This window comes from Agelaius tricolor, unplaced genomic scaffold, assembly GCF_023055355.1.
Source record: "Agelaius tricolor isolate 1412-34295 unplaced genomic scaffold, bAgeTri1.0.p SCAF_26, whole genome shotgun sequence".
In the NCBI taxonomy this organism is placed as follows: Eukaryota; Metazoa; Chordata; class Aves; order Passeriformes; family Icteridae; genus Agelaius; species Agelaius tricolor.
The window spans coordinates 4385872-4403600 of record NW_027269286.1 but is presented as its reverse complement, the minus strand read 5'-3'; the positions used below and the strand labels follow the sequence as shown (position 1 = coordinate 4403600).

Sequence of the window (17729 nt, the reverse complement as noted above, 5' to 3'; positions counted from 1 at the left end):
TCAAATAGCTCAATTTTACTAACTGTGCCAACATTATGAACCAAGCATTTGCTCTGTTCACCAGTTTAAGAGGATTTTCAGGATTTCTGCTCAGGCTGGGACTTGGCATTGGCTGCATGTGCACACTGAGTTGAAACACAAACCGTACTACATGTCACTGTTTACTTACGCTTCCTCTTGCTGAAAATAATTACATCTGAATTCTTCTATGTACAGAATCACATTGTGGCCTTTTTATTTTTAGTGAAAACATGTAATGCTGACTATTTTAATACTTTCTAGTATGTTAATTTTTTTGTTGTATAGCTCATCACTTTAGTCTTACTCCCTTTCAGATGTTACAAATAGCTTTATTACAGCTGTAGCAAGTAAATTAGTCAAATTATTTCATCTAACATATGATAGTGGCACAACACATGTGCAGTGACAAAAAACATGCAAAAATTCATAGTATGACAATGTAAAACATTTGGCCTGCAGCCCAGAGTATAAAACATTATCTGTCTCATAATTCTTTATTTACCTCCTGAACTGTCTCCATAGGCGGTGGGGGGTCCTTATTCCTGCAGAGATTTACAATGACCCATGTGACGTTCCGAAGGAAGGTGATGGGAATGGAGGGATTGATGAAGGACAGAAGAGGTTTGACAACTCCCAGTGATATGACATAATCTCTACACTGAGGACCATCACCTACAGAAATGAAAATTGTTGCAAAAGAAATTACATTAAAAATGGAGAATCTTGAAATGTATGCAATGACATGTTGGGATACTGAAATTCTATGTTGCCTCACCAATAATCTACTACTAAAAGGTCATATTTAATTAATTAAATATACATACGTAAAGTTATGTATGTATATTTTAGGAAACACAAAATTTATCCTGTTATATTTTGCATAGTAAGTGATACTATTATTTAGAAAAAAAAACAGGAGGTACATATGTAATTCTGGCCATATTATATACTTTCAAAAAAATTGCATCAAGACACAGAATTCAGAGGAAACATAGTCTCTTATGATAATGCCAGTGTTCAAAAAGTCAAGTTCTAAAATGAAACGTTCCCTGAATTCAAATCATCAAAACAACAAGTTACCTATAATATTTCCGAGAGCCCAGACAGCTTGCTCACAAACATTCTGGTGTGGTGAATGAAGTAGTCTCAAGAAGAGGGGTACTGCATCTGCAGAATGCAAATATTAGATTTGTTTAATGCTGAATCTTGGTATATGAGCAACATGTTCACTAATTTACACAAAACACATTCTCCACCATGCCTTATAAATGTTTCTATTATGAAGGGTGCACAAAACCCGAGTTGAACATTTCTATATCTATCTGGAGAAGGGAAAAATAGGCTTAAGAACAGAATTATTAATCCACAGTGCTCCCCACATTCAAACATTTCCCCATATTTCTCAAAGCAATAGGCAGACCCTCAAGTATGCAGGTGTGAGGTTTCACGTCCCAGTAATTCAGATTTTCCAGTTATCCAGGATCACAACACATACCAAGCAGAATGACATGCCCACTTGTGCAAACGTGCTTCATATCCTGACTTTAAGAAAATAGCTTCCTCCCAAGAGGTGGCTATAGTTAGTTTCCATATGCAGTTGTCGTGAACGGCGGAAGAATTGCAGCACACAATATGCGTGAACAGCAAATCTCAAAGTTTACTGATAGCTCACACATATTTATATTGGTGTTAATGAAGCTTATACATATTGCAAAGCTAAGCTCATTATTGGTTAAAACACACATGAATCAACCACACCTGCTTCTATGCTCTAATGATTATTTTGTTTCTATGTTTACATTCTTGTGGCTATTCTACCTAGGCTATCTTCATTTTTCTGGCAAAAGATTTTCTCCCCCATCTTCATGTTGCAGCAAAGGTCACCATGACCCTTGTCAGTGATTGGACACTGACTACTTAATCCCCAGCTTGTTTCCCCTAACCTTATCCAACGGTGTCACATCAAAGTGGCCTTTCTCAGCTAGCCAATTATCCATAAAGCTCTCCACATGCAGTGAAGATTTACATCCATCTGCCAGGCCCAAGACACGTTTTAATTTTCTCTTATATAATGCCAGCAACATACCAAATTAAGGAAGTGGTACTGATTTTAGATATCATTCTCTGTCGAATTAAATACATTGGATAGAGCTATGTAACCATCCCACTACTATCCCCATGCACTGTTTTCCTTCAGACAAGCCATACTGTTTGAAAGACAGTAACTCTTGCAGCAATTTTTAAGTTTATTTATGATCATACTCATCCTATAGTCTGAATAAACTAGATCAATTTATATACCGTTAAAGAGTATTTTTCTTGCAGAAATAGCTTCACAAATTTAAAAAAAAAAAAGGTTGTGAGCAACCATGAATCAATATTGTGTTGATAATGTAAAGTGATAATAAGCAAAAAACCTGATGTATTTTCCTGAAAAACACAGAGCCATGAAGAAGAAAGACAACCTAAAATTCCCTGCCCGCCCCAGAGGAGTGATTCAGCCATTGCCTATAACTGACAAGCAGGAACAGCAACACACTGATGCTTAAGAACACTCACTCTTGTAATAAAATCACCCCACTTCTATTAGCTCAAGTGGAATATTTTAGCTTCCTTCTCAGCAATTACTGAGATTACAATTCAGCCATACATGCATTCAACATCTTTTGGAGAAGAGGGTCAACCATGTAGTTTATATTACACTGCAATCCTGGTATGCTTTCAAAACCAGGAATGAAGTTATTTCATAATAGCACTCAGGCAGGAGGACAACCTGAGACAGCATGAGATGAAGTTTTCTGACCTACCACTCTCAAAAAATTAATTATTCCTGCTCCAAACTGGCTTCTGCCAGGAGCTATTCTGTGCAAATAGTACTTCTCTTTTGCTGGGCCTTCCAAGTACCATCTGTCCCTCCTGACTGCAGGAGGATGCCTTCTTTTGTATTAAGGCTGCATCAGCCTCTTCTGTAGCTGCAAGGGCCTATTGCTTTGTTTCCTCAAACCCTTCCTTTATCTAAAGGGAGAAGAGCTGGGAGACTGTTTTCCCTCGGTCATCTCCCAGTCAAAGCAGCAAGACTTTCAGACTAAACTTCATCTGTTTTCTCTTCATGAGTAAAATGCTTTTTATTCTCTGAAGTCATTTAGCACATTTTCTTTTCAAGCATTAACTAAACAGATTTTGGGAGAAACATTTCCCAGCTTGAACTTCTAGTAATTGTTCAGGTAACAATAATGCTTTTAGTTATGCTGTACATACTTTTATTCTACTTTTAATTTTTACTTCAAGATTTTTTCCTGCAAAGTTAATACTATAAACATCCTTTCTATTAGCTTCATTCAAACAGGACAACATTGTGGGACATGAAAAAGAAAGAAAACAATGACTAACCAATGAACAAGTTGAGAAGGAAGGAAAAACTTGGGAGTAGATTTTCAAAGGTACTTAGACACCACAAAAGCAATCTAAAAACAGAGGTGCCCAAATAGCATCAGAAACTTTTGAAGCAAATTCAAGATGTTGATTTTTTTTTGTTTTAATGCCTTTGGATTTTTATCCAAAGCTCATTTTGGTAAGATAATTTTATCCAAATATTATTATTATTATTATTATTATTATTATTATTATTATTATTATTATTATTAATAATAATAATAATAATAATAATAATGCTCCAGTATCTTAAATATACAGAATCTAGTAATTATTTAGTTATTTTCTTAGCCATGAAAACATATAAACCAGCATTTTACTTTGAAAGGCAGGTTCATACAGTAAAAAAAAATTCAAACAACTAAGTCACCACTTTCCCATATAAAAATGAGAATATGAGTAAGTAAAGATAGCTTATTATGTATTTGCTTATCTATAATCTAGTGTTTTATGACAACATATTCTATTAGCACAAAGGTGATTGTTTTAAGATAAGTATGCTGATCCATAAAAGCTATAGACAGAATAATGAAAAAAGTATTTGATTAATTTATCTTCATTTGACTTTAGAGTTTCTTTCCTTTCTCACTGTCTGGTTAAACAAGAAATGAAAGCAGTTCAACAAACGTGTGTACAGGAGATACTAATCATACAGACAAGGAAAGGATGGTAATTTTCTTAACAATGTATTTAAATGGGCAACCTTACATACTGTATATATTTAACAACTTTAATAAGATTTATGAACACACCTTTGAGGCAGAAAGAATTAACTCCTAACTTAAGTGTTATCCACAGAGCAATTAATGGTACATGATTTCAGAAGTCAAACTAAGAAAGAGAAAGGACTTAGATTTTTGTCATAGTGATTGTGTCATCTGTCATTCTCTGTCTTCTTTATGGGAAATCCTGTCTGGCATCCTTAACATTGATTGTTAGTGACAAGCAGATTTATGTTTAAGAGCAAATGTAGAAATCTTTCAGAAATCTTCAGGACAAGCATGTATTTATTACTTTAATGGTATTGATAAGAAATGGCATTTGTTATCCAAATACTTTCTTTTTCCCACAATATCCACCCCCACTGCCTCCTCCCCAAAAAAACCAAAGTTGTAATACTTACTCGACTGTACAACAGCTTGAGTCTGTGCAGAAGTGCCTGATGCTATGTTAGTCAATGCCCATGCAGCTTCAAATTGTAATGAAGGACTGTAATGAAAGATTTTTATACTAGTTATAAGTTGATACATCATCTGAAGACTATTTTATGGATCATTTCAATATTGCTAGCTGCATCCATAAGAAATACTCTACATTTAGGCAGTACCACTGGGCTAACATTTAAAAAAACTCCAACATCTAAGCCTGGACTTTTCAGGGAAAAAGCTGTAAGAAAAAAAGAGGTCTTGCATTCCGTGACCTTTTGTAAACCATTCATCACTCTGAATTAGTATTTGTAACAAAAAAACTCCAACCAAACAACCAATTAAACTTGATTCTTCCGCCACTACATTCCAGATCAAGTGCAAGCTGGTATACTTGGATACAGACATTTTTTTGCACCATCATTGACAGGCAAAATATCTACAATCGGTATGAAAAGACAGCATCACACCTGTCTTATTAAATACAGATAAAATTAGTTACAAATGTCATGAAAGCTGAGACATCTCTTCCAAGATGTCTGTCAACTGCTGTCTGTGCCAACCGCAGTTTAGTAAAACGGTTTGCATGAAAACTGCTGTTTAAGTTAAGAGTTCTACAAGCTACAAAAGAGTTTACAGCCCATGGTCATTAGCACAACTGTAAGTGTCTGGATTTAGGAAGAACAGAGAATATTTACTGTCAGGTGACTGTTTCATTTCCATGGCTTTTTGTGCCTTTATCAGTCATGTTTTATATACAGTTTTAAATACCGGCTTCTTTAAAATTTTTTTTTGTATTAATTTCCAAAGCAATTTGAGGTTTTATTTGGGATGGGAAGAATTAAAAAGGAGGTAAAAACAAATCACACCTCTCAGCAGCTACCTATAAACCTTTAAATTTTAGGATCAAGTGTATTAAAACTCTAGTTTTAGGTTAGTCCCTTTTTTCTTTCTCTCATGATAAGCTTTTAAGTATTACATGAATAACAGCTTTAATGATTTGTTATGCAAAGTCTTTTCAGAGTTTAACTCTGCTAAATATTATATAGCAATCACGATTAAAAGGACTGCTTAAAAAAAAACATTGAGTTCAATTTTGAGAGACTTATTAAATATGTACAAGGGTAAATCATACAAAAACTAGCAGAAGATTCAAATTAAAAAAATTTCAAAGCACTGAACCATTTACTTCTAGAGCAGACAAGCGTTCATGACCCATTTAAAATTCTTTCCTGATTTGAATGTTATTGTCAGCTGCCTTCTAAGCAACTGTTTTGTTAAACAAGCTCGGAAAAAACCCTACTCACAGTTCGTAGTTTTGCAGCCATCAAAATATACCAAAAATACCACAACATATTTTTGCAATTCCTAGCTCTCATAGCTGCAGAAATAACATTGAAAATGGAAATACTATAAATACATTCATGTCTGCCTGAGATCAAAGACAGGCTAAAATATTTACCTCAATTGTGTTAATCCCTATCTATCCGAATCAGGGGCTCAAGATTTGTTGTATATGGCATGTTTTGTTTCTTACATATCATTAAATGCCTGCAGCTATATGCTCAGTGTTCTCTATGTTCTTTACTGAAGCTCTTTGTTTTCCAATAAAGGCTCAGAGAGCATGCTCACCATGTTCTACCATCACATAAGAGAGCAGCAGAGAGCCAGAAGGAAACACACCTTGCAGTGAGAAGAAACTAGAAATTTCAGCTAATAATCTTAATGGAAAAGACAAATGTATTCTACAAAAATCCCCTGTTCACAACCAGGCATGTTCTCTGCCTTCACACAAATACACACAAGTCTGTGGCAGGTTTCTTAAAAAAAGCTAGTGAAAGGCTGAAATATTCAAACCCAGTGAGAAATGTAGTAAGATTTTCTCCATTACTTGGATATGCTCAAACACGCTCGAAAAAATTAAATGACATTTCAGTGGCAGAATAAATATTCCTGGAGAACTTGTGATTTATCACCATGGAATTGATCCACTGTGTCAGATTATATGGTGCTGGAATCCTCAGTTTTGTTTCAAATAATCATTTTTTTCTTAATGCAAATTTCTAGTAACAGTGAAGATTTTTAAAAGAATACTTACTTATCATCCCTTTCTAGGCATTTTACCAGAATTGGTAAAATTCCAGATTTTATTAAGTCATCAATAGGTGGATTTCTGTCACTGGATAGGAGTTTTCTGTGAAATTGAAAGTAAAAGTAAGTAACTTTTATAACAAAAACCATGTATAAATTATGTTTTTCTATCTTTATTTATTTTACCTTGCAGCTTGGACAGCGCTCAGTTGGATCACTGGGTTGTCACTTGTGGCATTCTGAAATAAAAATTAAAAACGCAGTAAAAATTAAAAATGCACAGAACACACCCTTCTAGTTAAAAAAAAAAAGTTAAATGTAACATACCTGCAGTATAGCTTCTAGTGTTACATTTTGCTTGAAAAGAAAAAAAAAAGTTTTAGTAATTTTGCTGATAAATTATAATCTTCTTAAACATTTAATACAAGAAAACTTATTTTAACAGTGTATCAGTTCATAAGTTTACTTTCAGATAACTGTAAGATAACAGAATATATTGTTCAGTTACACCACCAAAGTTTTAAAAATAATTCCAGAATCAAGGAACTTACTGCTTTGAAGTCAGCATCAACATCAGAATCTTCTAAGCTTTCCTCTTGAGGAACATTTCTTTTTTTCAAAAGATGTTCATCTCTTTTGTTCTGTAAAGAAATGACAAAAAATAAAGCCACTTCTAATGCTTATTAGTACAGGGTGGTGATGCACAATGGACCCTTTCAACATTTAAGTATAGATAAGGTTGCCTTTTTTTAAAGGCATTTGTAGCTGCAAATAGAATTTGCAGTATTTTAGCTGTAATAATCTGGCAGCTTGCTAATCAGACAGATCTACAACAATCCATGACATTTGAATTAATTAAAACTCACACTCTGGGGATCAGTTTTCTAACAGGCATTCACAATACTCATAGCTCTGCATGATATTAACATTTAGCCACACGTAACAGAAATTCTTTTTCAGTGAAAGATTATTTTTCAGCTAAACCTTGTTTTGAAGCTCCCTGGTCACATCTATTTGCATTTTCTGTGTAAAGTAGCATGCTCCATGCACACTGGCACTTGCAGTATTTCCCACTCATGCTATTAGCCTAAGTCCTGACAAAAAACAAGACATCCTCCAGTCTTAGTTCCTTTAAGGAATTCTAAAAGAATAAAATTATCTTTTTAGTGTTAAAATACCCATTTAACATTTCATTTTAACATTCCTAATTTAATGAATTTGAAGACATAAAACAGTAATTTAAAAAGAAAAAAACCCAAATCATCAATTATTTACACTTTTTTACAAATCTAGAACGTATTAAAAGTATTATACCAAAACTGTGAAATGGTCTCTTCTAAATTTTAGACTTTATAATTTGTTTGGTATGTCTAGAGGTACAAAGACAGAAGAGGCAATGGAAGATGATGATACAGTATATATATCTGAACACCTTTTTATATTTGGTTTTGGTTTTTTTATAAGTTAATTAAGATTTAATTCTTTAATGATGCAAAATGTTGAAAAAGTGCAAGAGCTAGCTCTAACATCTAGAAGAAATCTAGTATACTAGCAAGGAAAGGAAGGCTTTTCAGTCTCCAATTATCTAATAAGCACAGTACTCATTAAGAGATTTTATTATACCACACCTGGTTTGTAATACCTAAAAAAGCCTCTAAACAGAATGATGTGTTGAAGGGTCCCCAATATTTTATTTTATGTTATAAAAAGCAGCAATTCCTGGTCCAAAATTTCAGGGATGTGTTTACCTTTCAGACATCTTAGAAATAACTTAAAACAAGTTTGAAATCCTCCCAATCAATATATTTTTCTTTTCAGATAACACAAAACTAAAACTACAAACAAGCACGAGAATAACCCTTTAATGCAGAAGACAACATTCCACAGACTTAGCATAGTTTAATTTTAGTCAAGTTGTAAGAACAGAAACTAGATCCTCAAAGAGTGCACAGATCACCTAGACTGGCTCCAGAGCCGTGCAGTAACAGCTGCATACACGGAGCACATCAGTACAGACAAGCACCACAGGCAGTTTGTTGGCAAGTGCATCTGCAGAGAAGGAAGATGGGAAGGAGCGGGCAGCCGAGCACCAAGAAAGCAGTGTATGCAGACAAAGTGCATCAGGCAGGAACACATCAATTGATGGATTCAGCAGAAAGACCTGCAGTGTATTTACCTGATTTTCCTACACCAGTCACTGAGCTGAACAAGAGCCTCTCCTGTTCCAGTAAGCCTTCTATACCTGCACACACAACTATCCAACTATCCAATCCTTCAGCACCATGAGCATACCTCCCAGAATGCCTCCTACTGCTAACCTTAACCAAAACAAGTACCAGTAACAGTCCATATTCTAAGGCCAAGATATTACACCCCCTTAAGAGAGAAAAAGAAACTTCACAGGATATAACTGACCACAGAATAATGCCACAATTTCTGTGAGTGCAGGCAATGTCTTCAGGCCATCAGTGATATGGTGTGATAGGCTCCAGAAAAAATTACCTCAGCCAAGGAAAGAAAGGAGAAGCAACAATGTTCCTGTAGCTACTCACTGTTTGCAGGTGGCTGGGTTGAAAAGCAACTGTCAGGACCAATATAGAAGAGTTTCCACAGCAGCCTGAGGCAGAGAGGCTAGTACTTACTGAGAAGTACTATAAGTTTCTATTCTAATTAGCATTTCTTATAAAGTCAGTGCTCATGAAACCTTTCAGTTCTAAACAGTGTCTCTAAGGCTATTTGAAATATCGTTGTCCATCTGCAAAAGCGTCCAATCCCTAGACAATTAAAATGCTCTCTCCAGTAATTTGACAGGCAATCACTCTCCCACAGAAGGTAAAAGAAGATGATTTGCAGCCTGCCATGGCTTTAAAATGCTTGTATTTGGACGTATTGTAGCAAACTCAAAAAGGTTTTGCCTAAATCAAAGCACCGGCCCCTTCTGCAGGCTCCTGTGGTGAAAATGAAGACAAATGAACATACCTGGATACAGCTGTCCTGTTCAAAGCCTGGTGAGAGAGCCCTTTCAAAGGTAGAAGCATCAGAGTAGAATTCTGATGGTTAAACCTTGTCACAAACAAAATGCAGCAGGTCTCCTTCTAAAGGGAAGATTCTCAACACTGCCTGAACCATGTATACTATGTCCAGTAAGTACAGAAGCTCATAAACAGGTGCTGACTGCTGGTTGTAAGTATTGCCAACATTCTGGTAGAGATCCCACTGCAGCAGCCTACAAAGGGCATTGGTAAACTTGCCAAATGAATAGATAACAGTAATGATACCAGGAGTGCACTCTCTTGTCCAGTTTTTATGACAGATGCACATCATTTGCTTCACTGACAGTGGGATGGTCAAGCTACATGAACAGCAAGTATTCAAGTCCTGCAGATCCTGGTACTTCTTTTGTTTATCTTCTTAGAAGATGGCCACACAATTAAAAAAAAAAAAAGACTAATTCAAGGAAGTTTCAAATGTTCAAAAACACGATTTAACAGAAGACTCCTTGTGGGTAAAGGGAACATCCTAAAAACTCTGTGCAACACTTAACTTAGTACTAGGGGACATGGCCAATGGGATGCTCTAACAGAACTGGGAAAGGTATCAAATATGAATTTCTACATATTTTTCAGCACTGGACACACCGGAAAGCTCTGTGAGGAGTGCCAGCTGTTGTGAGGTTCCAAGATTAAAAGGGAAAAGAAATTAACAAGAAAATCTTTGCCTGCAGATAACAAATACCATTACAAAATGTTTCTTCAAGTCAGGGGAAAGTTAAATAGGAGCTCAGTAGCCAGTAGACGTTCTTGAGGGACAAAAGTTAACATAATTATGTTTGAGTCTTCTGAGGACAAAAAGCAGAACTTCAAGAACATTTCAACATTAAAAACTGGAGTTCCTAATGGTAGCCAGTATTAGATATACTCAGAGATGACAACAAGCAGCTCTTGCCCCTGCAATTACATCCAAGGAGAGACTAAGGGTTCAAGCCAGTGACAGAGGTAGATTCAGGTTTTCTGGACATCCCTTTTAAGCTACCACTGAGCCCAAGTCAGATTCCAAGATTCTTCTTCAGATAAAGATTTAGCTACAGATACACAGTTAGAAGAGGTAGGCACTTCCCTACATTTGAGTTCTGCTAATTCACCTTTGTGACAACACAGAGCCATCATAATGCTCCTGTTCGGTTAGTGCTCATCTGTCTCAGAAAAGGGGCAAATTGACTAAAAAGAAGTAGATAGCAGTGTATGGCCTAAGCATGAATTGCAAAGATTGAGACCTCTTAAGTCAGGGAACAGCAAGATCTCACTCAAATGGATTCAAGCAAATCTCCAAAGAATTTCTTCCTAGCCCTTTTCAACTAAGCCTCTAAAAGAAACCATTAGGAATGTAATTTTCCTCTTAGGGTATTTTTTTTTAAATGAATCAGTTGAGGCAGGGTAAATGCAAATTCTTTACCAAGAATTTGTGCTACTAACACTTGATAGTAGAAAATGTTAGGGAAGCCTCCAGAAGACCATACTAATAGTGCTTCAGTGTCCCTGTCACTGTAGTCATTCTTCAAACTGGCAGACTTATATTATGTACTAAAATATGTCCTTTATAGCGAACAAAAAGCTATACATACACACTGAACTGGAAAAGACACTTAACTGATACAAGTTTTACAGTCCTGAAACAAAGTATTTTCTTTTGCTTTTGGAGTTTCAGACTTACTGAGAATCAGAAAAAGATTTATTTTCCACCCTAGCACTCCCAGCAACATAAAAGACAGATTCCTTTATTCAAAGAGTCTTCTATTTTATTTAGGAGCTATCATGGACATAAGCAATCTTATTTAGGAAAGATCAAAGTAGAAACAAGGACAGTATGCCAGGGAAAGAGGTAAAAAAAGACATATGCCCATGACTCTTTAATCCACCACTTATTTATCAAATAATTGCTTTGCCTTGCACCAAACTTAATTGGCAATTAAAGCTTTCACGTGCTCATGTCTGTGAGCTCTCAGAGGCAGCTGAGTTTGCCAAGAAAGCCAAAAATAAACCTTGTGAGAGATCATGGAAGTACTTAGGATTCCAGTTAGCAGACAGTATCCTGTGTTTCTGCTGAAGTTAGGAATGCTAAGGCTTCCTTTGAAGGGTGACATCTAACTCAATGACCGTATCATTGACCTGGCTAAGACTGACTACCTTTGTTTAGGCACACAAGTGACCCAAGACAAACTTCATCTTCAGAGAAAGCCAAGCACCCAGAGTCAAAGGATGTCTCAGAGCAATGGAGTTACAGGATTTATTTAGATATAGAACCTTAAACTGAATCCTAACCATTGCTCATCCACTATGCCCCTCTAGATTGAGACTAACAGACCAAGCCAATTAATTCCAGGATCCTTGTTACTAACAGAGCAGCCTTCAGGTTTCTGGGATGCTGAAACCAAGTGATAAACACTCTAAATCAGACTTCACCAAGACATTGCACTGAAGAGCTTTATATTCTACATCCTGATGCAGCCTCTACCACCTGACTCTTAAAGTATCAGAACTGACACTGTTATCTGTCAGGAAAGGGAGATGGCTATTGTTTAAGCTCTCAGAGCTGCTGCTGTACAAACAATATAATCAGAGACCAAGACTATCTTTCCAGAAATGTAGTAGATCCACTCTCAAAATGCACAGAACACAAAGCCAATACGGAATCAGTAAAAGGGCATCTGACCCTGGGGAGTGTCATCTGACTGGCTCATGATGCCAACCCATGCCTCAACCTGGAATCTGCCAGACTACTGCTACCTTTTCCTGTCAGATAGCTTTGCTAATCTTTGTCAATTAAATTCCTAAACAAATAATAAGTGATTGAGAAATAAAAAGCAGGGGAAAAAATAGTTTCTTCCTGAGTAAGAGCTGTGGTGTGAAGACAGTGAATAGAGATAATATATTCTTGAAACAGAATGTGTTGCAAATGCACCTTGATGTCTGTAATTTCAAGAGAATAAACACCTCACACTGATGCATGCTGAAGTTGTTTACTACTGTTCAAAGCCATGATTTTTTATTTATTCCATCTTACTAAACAGAGATGTGAACAATTTCATCAGATCCATTCATTTAATATTTATATCCACATTGATTCAAAAGACAAACCCATGACTGTGTAGTGCTTCAACTGTACAGATCAAGAATACACTCAATTTGTCTCTTTTCTTCAAAGCCAGGTGTACATGCAGCATCTGGGTAGCTGGGATGAAGAGAACACATCCCTTTCCTTTGAAGAGGCACCAGTGGATTACTAAGGTCATGCCAAAAATTTCCTGATTTTGGCATACTCATGCTAGAGCAGCAGTGTTAACTGTAAGGACTGAAGCAATGATACTACAACTTATCCTTTCCACCGCTGGAACTTGATAAAACATTATCAAAACATATCCTTTAACATTTCAGTCTTAATTCTGTACCAGAAGCAATGGTACATAATCTCATCTACCACAGAGTTCCAACTGCAAACCAGTACTAGCTGAGTTGACACAGTGAATTTATTATTAAAGCAAATTTTTTTCTGGTCTCTGCAGTGAAGATGTTTAACCAACATTCAAGAACACCAATTCCTGCATTTAAGAGTGCTGCAGCTGCTGTTCACTCTTGATTTACAGTCTGACCTACATCCAGTGCTCAGGCTTCTCCTCTAAATGTGTAACTGATCTTTGCATGTGCAGTTTTCAGTGAGAAGTCACTGGCAGCTCATAGGCTTCCTCCTCATTTTCACTCACATATTACTGGCACATACTGGATTCCTTCCACACAGGATAATATCTTGCCTTAAGTGTCTGACTTGCTCCCCACCATGCTTCTGTAATAAACTGGCCTTGAAATTGTGACCTGTTACAAAAACCAATTATAAGAATTAATTTAAAATTAAAACTCTCACTTTGCACTGCAAAGTTCTCTTCCAAGATTGCACAGGAACGCTCACATTCCATCTCAATTTAATAAGATGTATAAGGATATGCTGCATTAGCTAAGCCATCTTTTACAGGTTTGCTTTGCTAGCAGGCACAGGCTGCCCAAGTGCAACGAATGACTTTTCCCAGTACAGATTTCACAGTTACACAGCAAGTTTTACACCATTTCTGAACAAAGAGGGCCTCTAACATGTCACCATAAACTTCCACTGCTGATCATTTTCCAGTCTTCTGAGTCAAATTAGATTTCTTTGACTAATTATTATAGTCTCAGGATGAATCTTAGAAATGTTTATAGTTTATAATGTAATGAGATAGAGAAGTTTTTCTGTAAGACCTGAAAAAACAAAGTCCCTTTTTCTAAGAGGAACAGAAGGATCCCAGGAAAATGCTACTACAAGATTTTTTTGGTTGCTCCTACGTAATCAGGTGATAAGTGCAGACAAAATTTCTCAAAAGTCAAGCTAATTTCCATCAACATAGTTTCTCTTTACAAACCCTCAACTTTGATTTTAGCAAGTATTTTGTCTTCTCAGTTTGCAAATAATGAAAACATAAGACAGAATTTGATGAGTGTGCACTTCTAAGCAAGCACTACTCAAACTGTCAAGGATTTAACTGGCAAACTGGAGATAAACATCAAATGGGAGACCAAAAGGAGTTTGGGCTATATTGAGAATATTCAAGCCAAATACTTATCAGATCATTAATGAAACTAATAGAAAATACAGGTTATACCAAGTTGGAGAAGCCTGGAAACATACTGGGGAACAAAATGGGAAAGCCTGGAAAAAGCAGATGTAATTTAGGAGACAGAAGTCAATTGTAAAAAAAAAAAAATCTGCATTTATTCAACTATGCAAACAAAACAACTATATTTGCTTTGTGGTACTCTAAGAAGTGTACAAAGCATACACAGACTGTGTGCCTGTCAACAACATACTTAGTATAAAGAGGAATACAGTATCAGGAACTGGTTTTCACTACTCCATTTAAAACTCAGCTGCAGCCTGCATCCTTTCAGATTTCCAGACTTCCAGAAAAATTCAGGCAATTTGGATCTAAGAAGCAGCAACAAGTCAAATTTAGGAAAGAGAGTGTTCAAGAAAAGGGTGAAGAACTGAATCTGTCTCAACAGGATAAAGGTAAAGGGGCCAGTATGAAGTCCTCAAATACACTGAAGGTACCCAAAAGCAAATAAAAGTTTACCCTTTCTCTTTGAGGTGCTGAGAAAGGCAGTTGGAAGAGTTATGAAAGATGAGGGTGTAATGAATGTTCTAATTAGGCAGAGCAGTAAACTAGATCAGCTCTCATACTCATGATCTTTCCAGCCATACTGACATTTACCCAATACAGCCAAAATCTGACCCCCAAATTAACTCCCTTTACAGCATGGAAGCAATAATTTTCAGAAAACAAGATAAATTAACAACCTCACTTTCTAAATGCTAAAGCTCTCCTTTTTCCCATTCAGAGATTTTAAACATTTGAACAGCTGAGAGCTCCACTGTAATAACTGGTACAGAAACTGAATATGGATTATTTCCAAGTGAAACACTGGAGTAAAGCAGTACTGCTCTGTTGTACTGAGCTTCACAAATTGGAGAAGAAAAATAAATTAGAATCCACAGTTAGTATTTACCAAATTTGCACCTTTTCTATATAAGTTTGGGGCTATAAAGCAAAGCTTATGGAAAAATATTTAAGACACCAGAGCACTTTTAGCAAAGCAACACAGTTGATAAAGAAAAGCAGACTCACCTTCCGCAACTCAATTGTAACTTCATTCCTGTGTCTTCTCATAGTCTGTTTAAAAAAAAAAAAAGTATGTCAAGAAAGTAGTATTCTGTTTGGAATCAGCTGTTTCTAGGTTAAAAAAAGTGCAGTTATTCATCAAAAGACATGGAAAACTGTGCATAATTTATAACTCAATCTTTTCTAGGAGGATGCACATATTTTTTGTGATGTTTTGCTTCGGTTGGGTTTTTTTTTGTTTGTTTGTTTGATTTGTTCTCTTTTTTTTTATCATACACCTTACAGATAGCTTTTATCACAACAAGTATCCCAAAGGTACAAAATATCAACTTCCCATGGAGTTTTCACTAGAATGACTCTCCAGGTGTTTTTATATGTGCAGACCATAGGCAGCAGTAAATCCAGGTTTCTCATATTCTCATATCAGACCATCTCATATTCCCATATAATCACATTCACAACCTAAACACATAACCTATACTAGTTCTCTGGCCAAAATCAATCATGACTGAGCTCTATGCAACAAGACCAATCAGGCTTGCAGAAAAAGGAAACAAAGCAGTACAGTGGTACTGAGTCTGCTTAGGATCTGTAGCTGAAACACTACAAAGGAAAACCAGCCCACAAGCATCTCAGCTCCTTAAAGATACTGCGCACTCCGAACGCATTCCTGACAATGCTGCTGCACCTCTCAGATAAGACAGACCAGAAGATTGAAAAAGAATTTAGCCTACTGAAAGCAATCTCCTTAGGTTCATTCAACTATCAGTGGAAAAGACATGTACCATCAGAATGCAATTCAAAGGAGAACAGGACTGGATGACTGCTGCAGTCCAGCAAGATCACCCACACTAACTAAAATTAGCCTTTTAAAATACTTTATGTCCTATCCTTGCTACTGACCTTCACTGCCACTATCATGTTCCTTTTGAGTTAGGGCAAATAACTCCCTGAGCAAAAAAGTTACCAGTGAAGACCAGCAATAAACAGTAAACACCAGCACTCCCCATCAGCCACCTAAGAAAACATCAAACATGCTAAAGATGAAACACAGATAGAAAAAATGAGCAGATTTCACACCATGAATATATACAGGACAGAACTACAATAGCTTCACTGCTCTCAGCCAGGTTGCACAGCAGTGCCATGGGCAGGGGTGCTGCTCACTAGACCAGCTTGCTCAGAGCCCCATCCAGCCTGGCCTTGATCACTGCCAGGGATGGGGCAACTTCTCTGGACAACCTGTGCCTCAGGTTCTTACTTCATCCTCAGTAAAGAATCTCCCTGACATGTAATCTAAACCTACCCTCATTCAATTTAAAAACACTGTCCCTTGTCCTCTCGCTACCTGCCCATATAAACACCCTCTCTCCCTCCTTTTTGTAAGCCCCCTTAAGGTACTGGAAGGCTGCAATGAGGTCTCCCTGAAGCTGTCTCATCTCCATTATGAAATTCATCAAATTCTCCATGAAATTCATTACCTTGGGATCACTTGACAGTAAGAAAGGCTTGTCTTCCTGCCCACTGCTTGATTAACCAGCTCACTCACGTAAACATGGACAAAATGCTCCTTTTACATCTACAGGGTTGAACTCTACTACTTTAAACAAAATAAGTCCTCATCACTGTAAGAGGACACCAGCACTACAGCATCCACCAGAACTGCAGGTTATTTCCCCCTCTCATCATTTTGGTAAACCCTTTGCTTTGATACTTGTGACCATCTGAGCCTGCTGCAACAGCTCAGTATGATAGGGACTGGATAGCTGGGGAATGGGAGGGCATTGTGTAGGTTCATTTGTCTGAACAAAGAACCCAAGAAGTCATCATATGCAACTAGCAAGACCAGTCATTAAAATTTCTTGTTTTATTAGAACTTTATATTTGAATAATCTTAGTAACTGTGTCAAATTTAAGAAAACCATATAGCTTGAAGTTTTTCAACACTTCTTCCCCATGACAGCTGCCTCCCAGTACTAAAGGGGGATACAAGAGAGCTGGAAAGGGGCTTTTTACCAGAGCATGGAGTGATAGGACAAGGGGGAATGGCTTTCAGCTGAAAGAGGGCAGGTTTAGATTCGACATTAGGAGACATTTACTGTGAGGTGGTAAGGCAGTGGCACAGTCTTCCCAGAAAAGTTGTGAATGTTCCAACCCTGGAATTGTTCAAGACCAAGTGGGATGAGGCTTTGAACAAGCTGGTCTTGTGGGAGGTACTCTTGCTCATGGCAGGAAGGTTGGAACTGGATCTCCAAGGCTCATTTCCACTCACGTCATTCCATGATTCTGTAACTGCATTTCAATAAAAAATGTAACTAAACAATGCTGTAAAGTCT

The 17729-nt window shown here is 36.8% G+C and overlaps 1 protein-coding gene across 2 annotated transcripts in view; it reads right to left on the bottom strand.

Annotated features, from left to right (window-relative positions):
• KPNA3 (karyopherin subunit alpha 3) overlaps positions 1–17729 on the bottom strand; it is a 48228-nt gene that overhangs the window by 12696 nt on the left and 17803 nt on the right. For both annotated transcript variants that reach the window (XM_071448316.1, XM_071448315.1), the window contains 8 exons: positions 15400–15444; positions 7241–7330; positions 7017–7046; positions 6876–6928; positions 6697–6792; positions 4577–4662; positions 1102–1188; positions 524–693 (listed from right to left, as the gene is read on the bottom strand). In XM_071448316.1, coding sequence (XP_071304417.1) covers positions 524–693; positions 1102–1188; positions 4577–4662; positions 6697–6792; positions 6876–6928; positions 7017–7046; positions 7241–7330; positions 15400–15441 — 654 coding nt within the window. In that variant the 5' untranslated portion in view covers positions 15442–15444. The remainder of the gene's footprint in view (positions 1–523; positions 694–1101; positions 1189–4576; positions 4663–6696; positions 6793–6875; positions 6929–7016; positions 7047–7240; positions 7331–15399; positions 15445–17729) is intronic.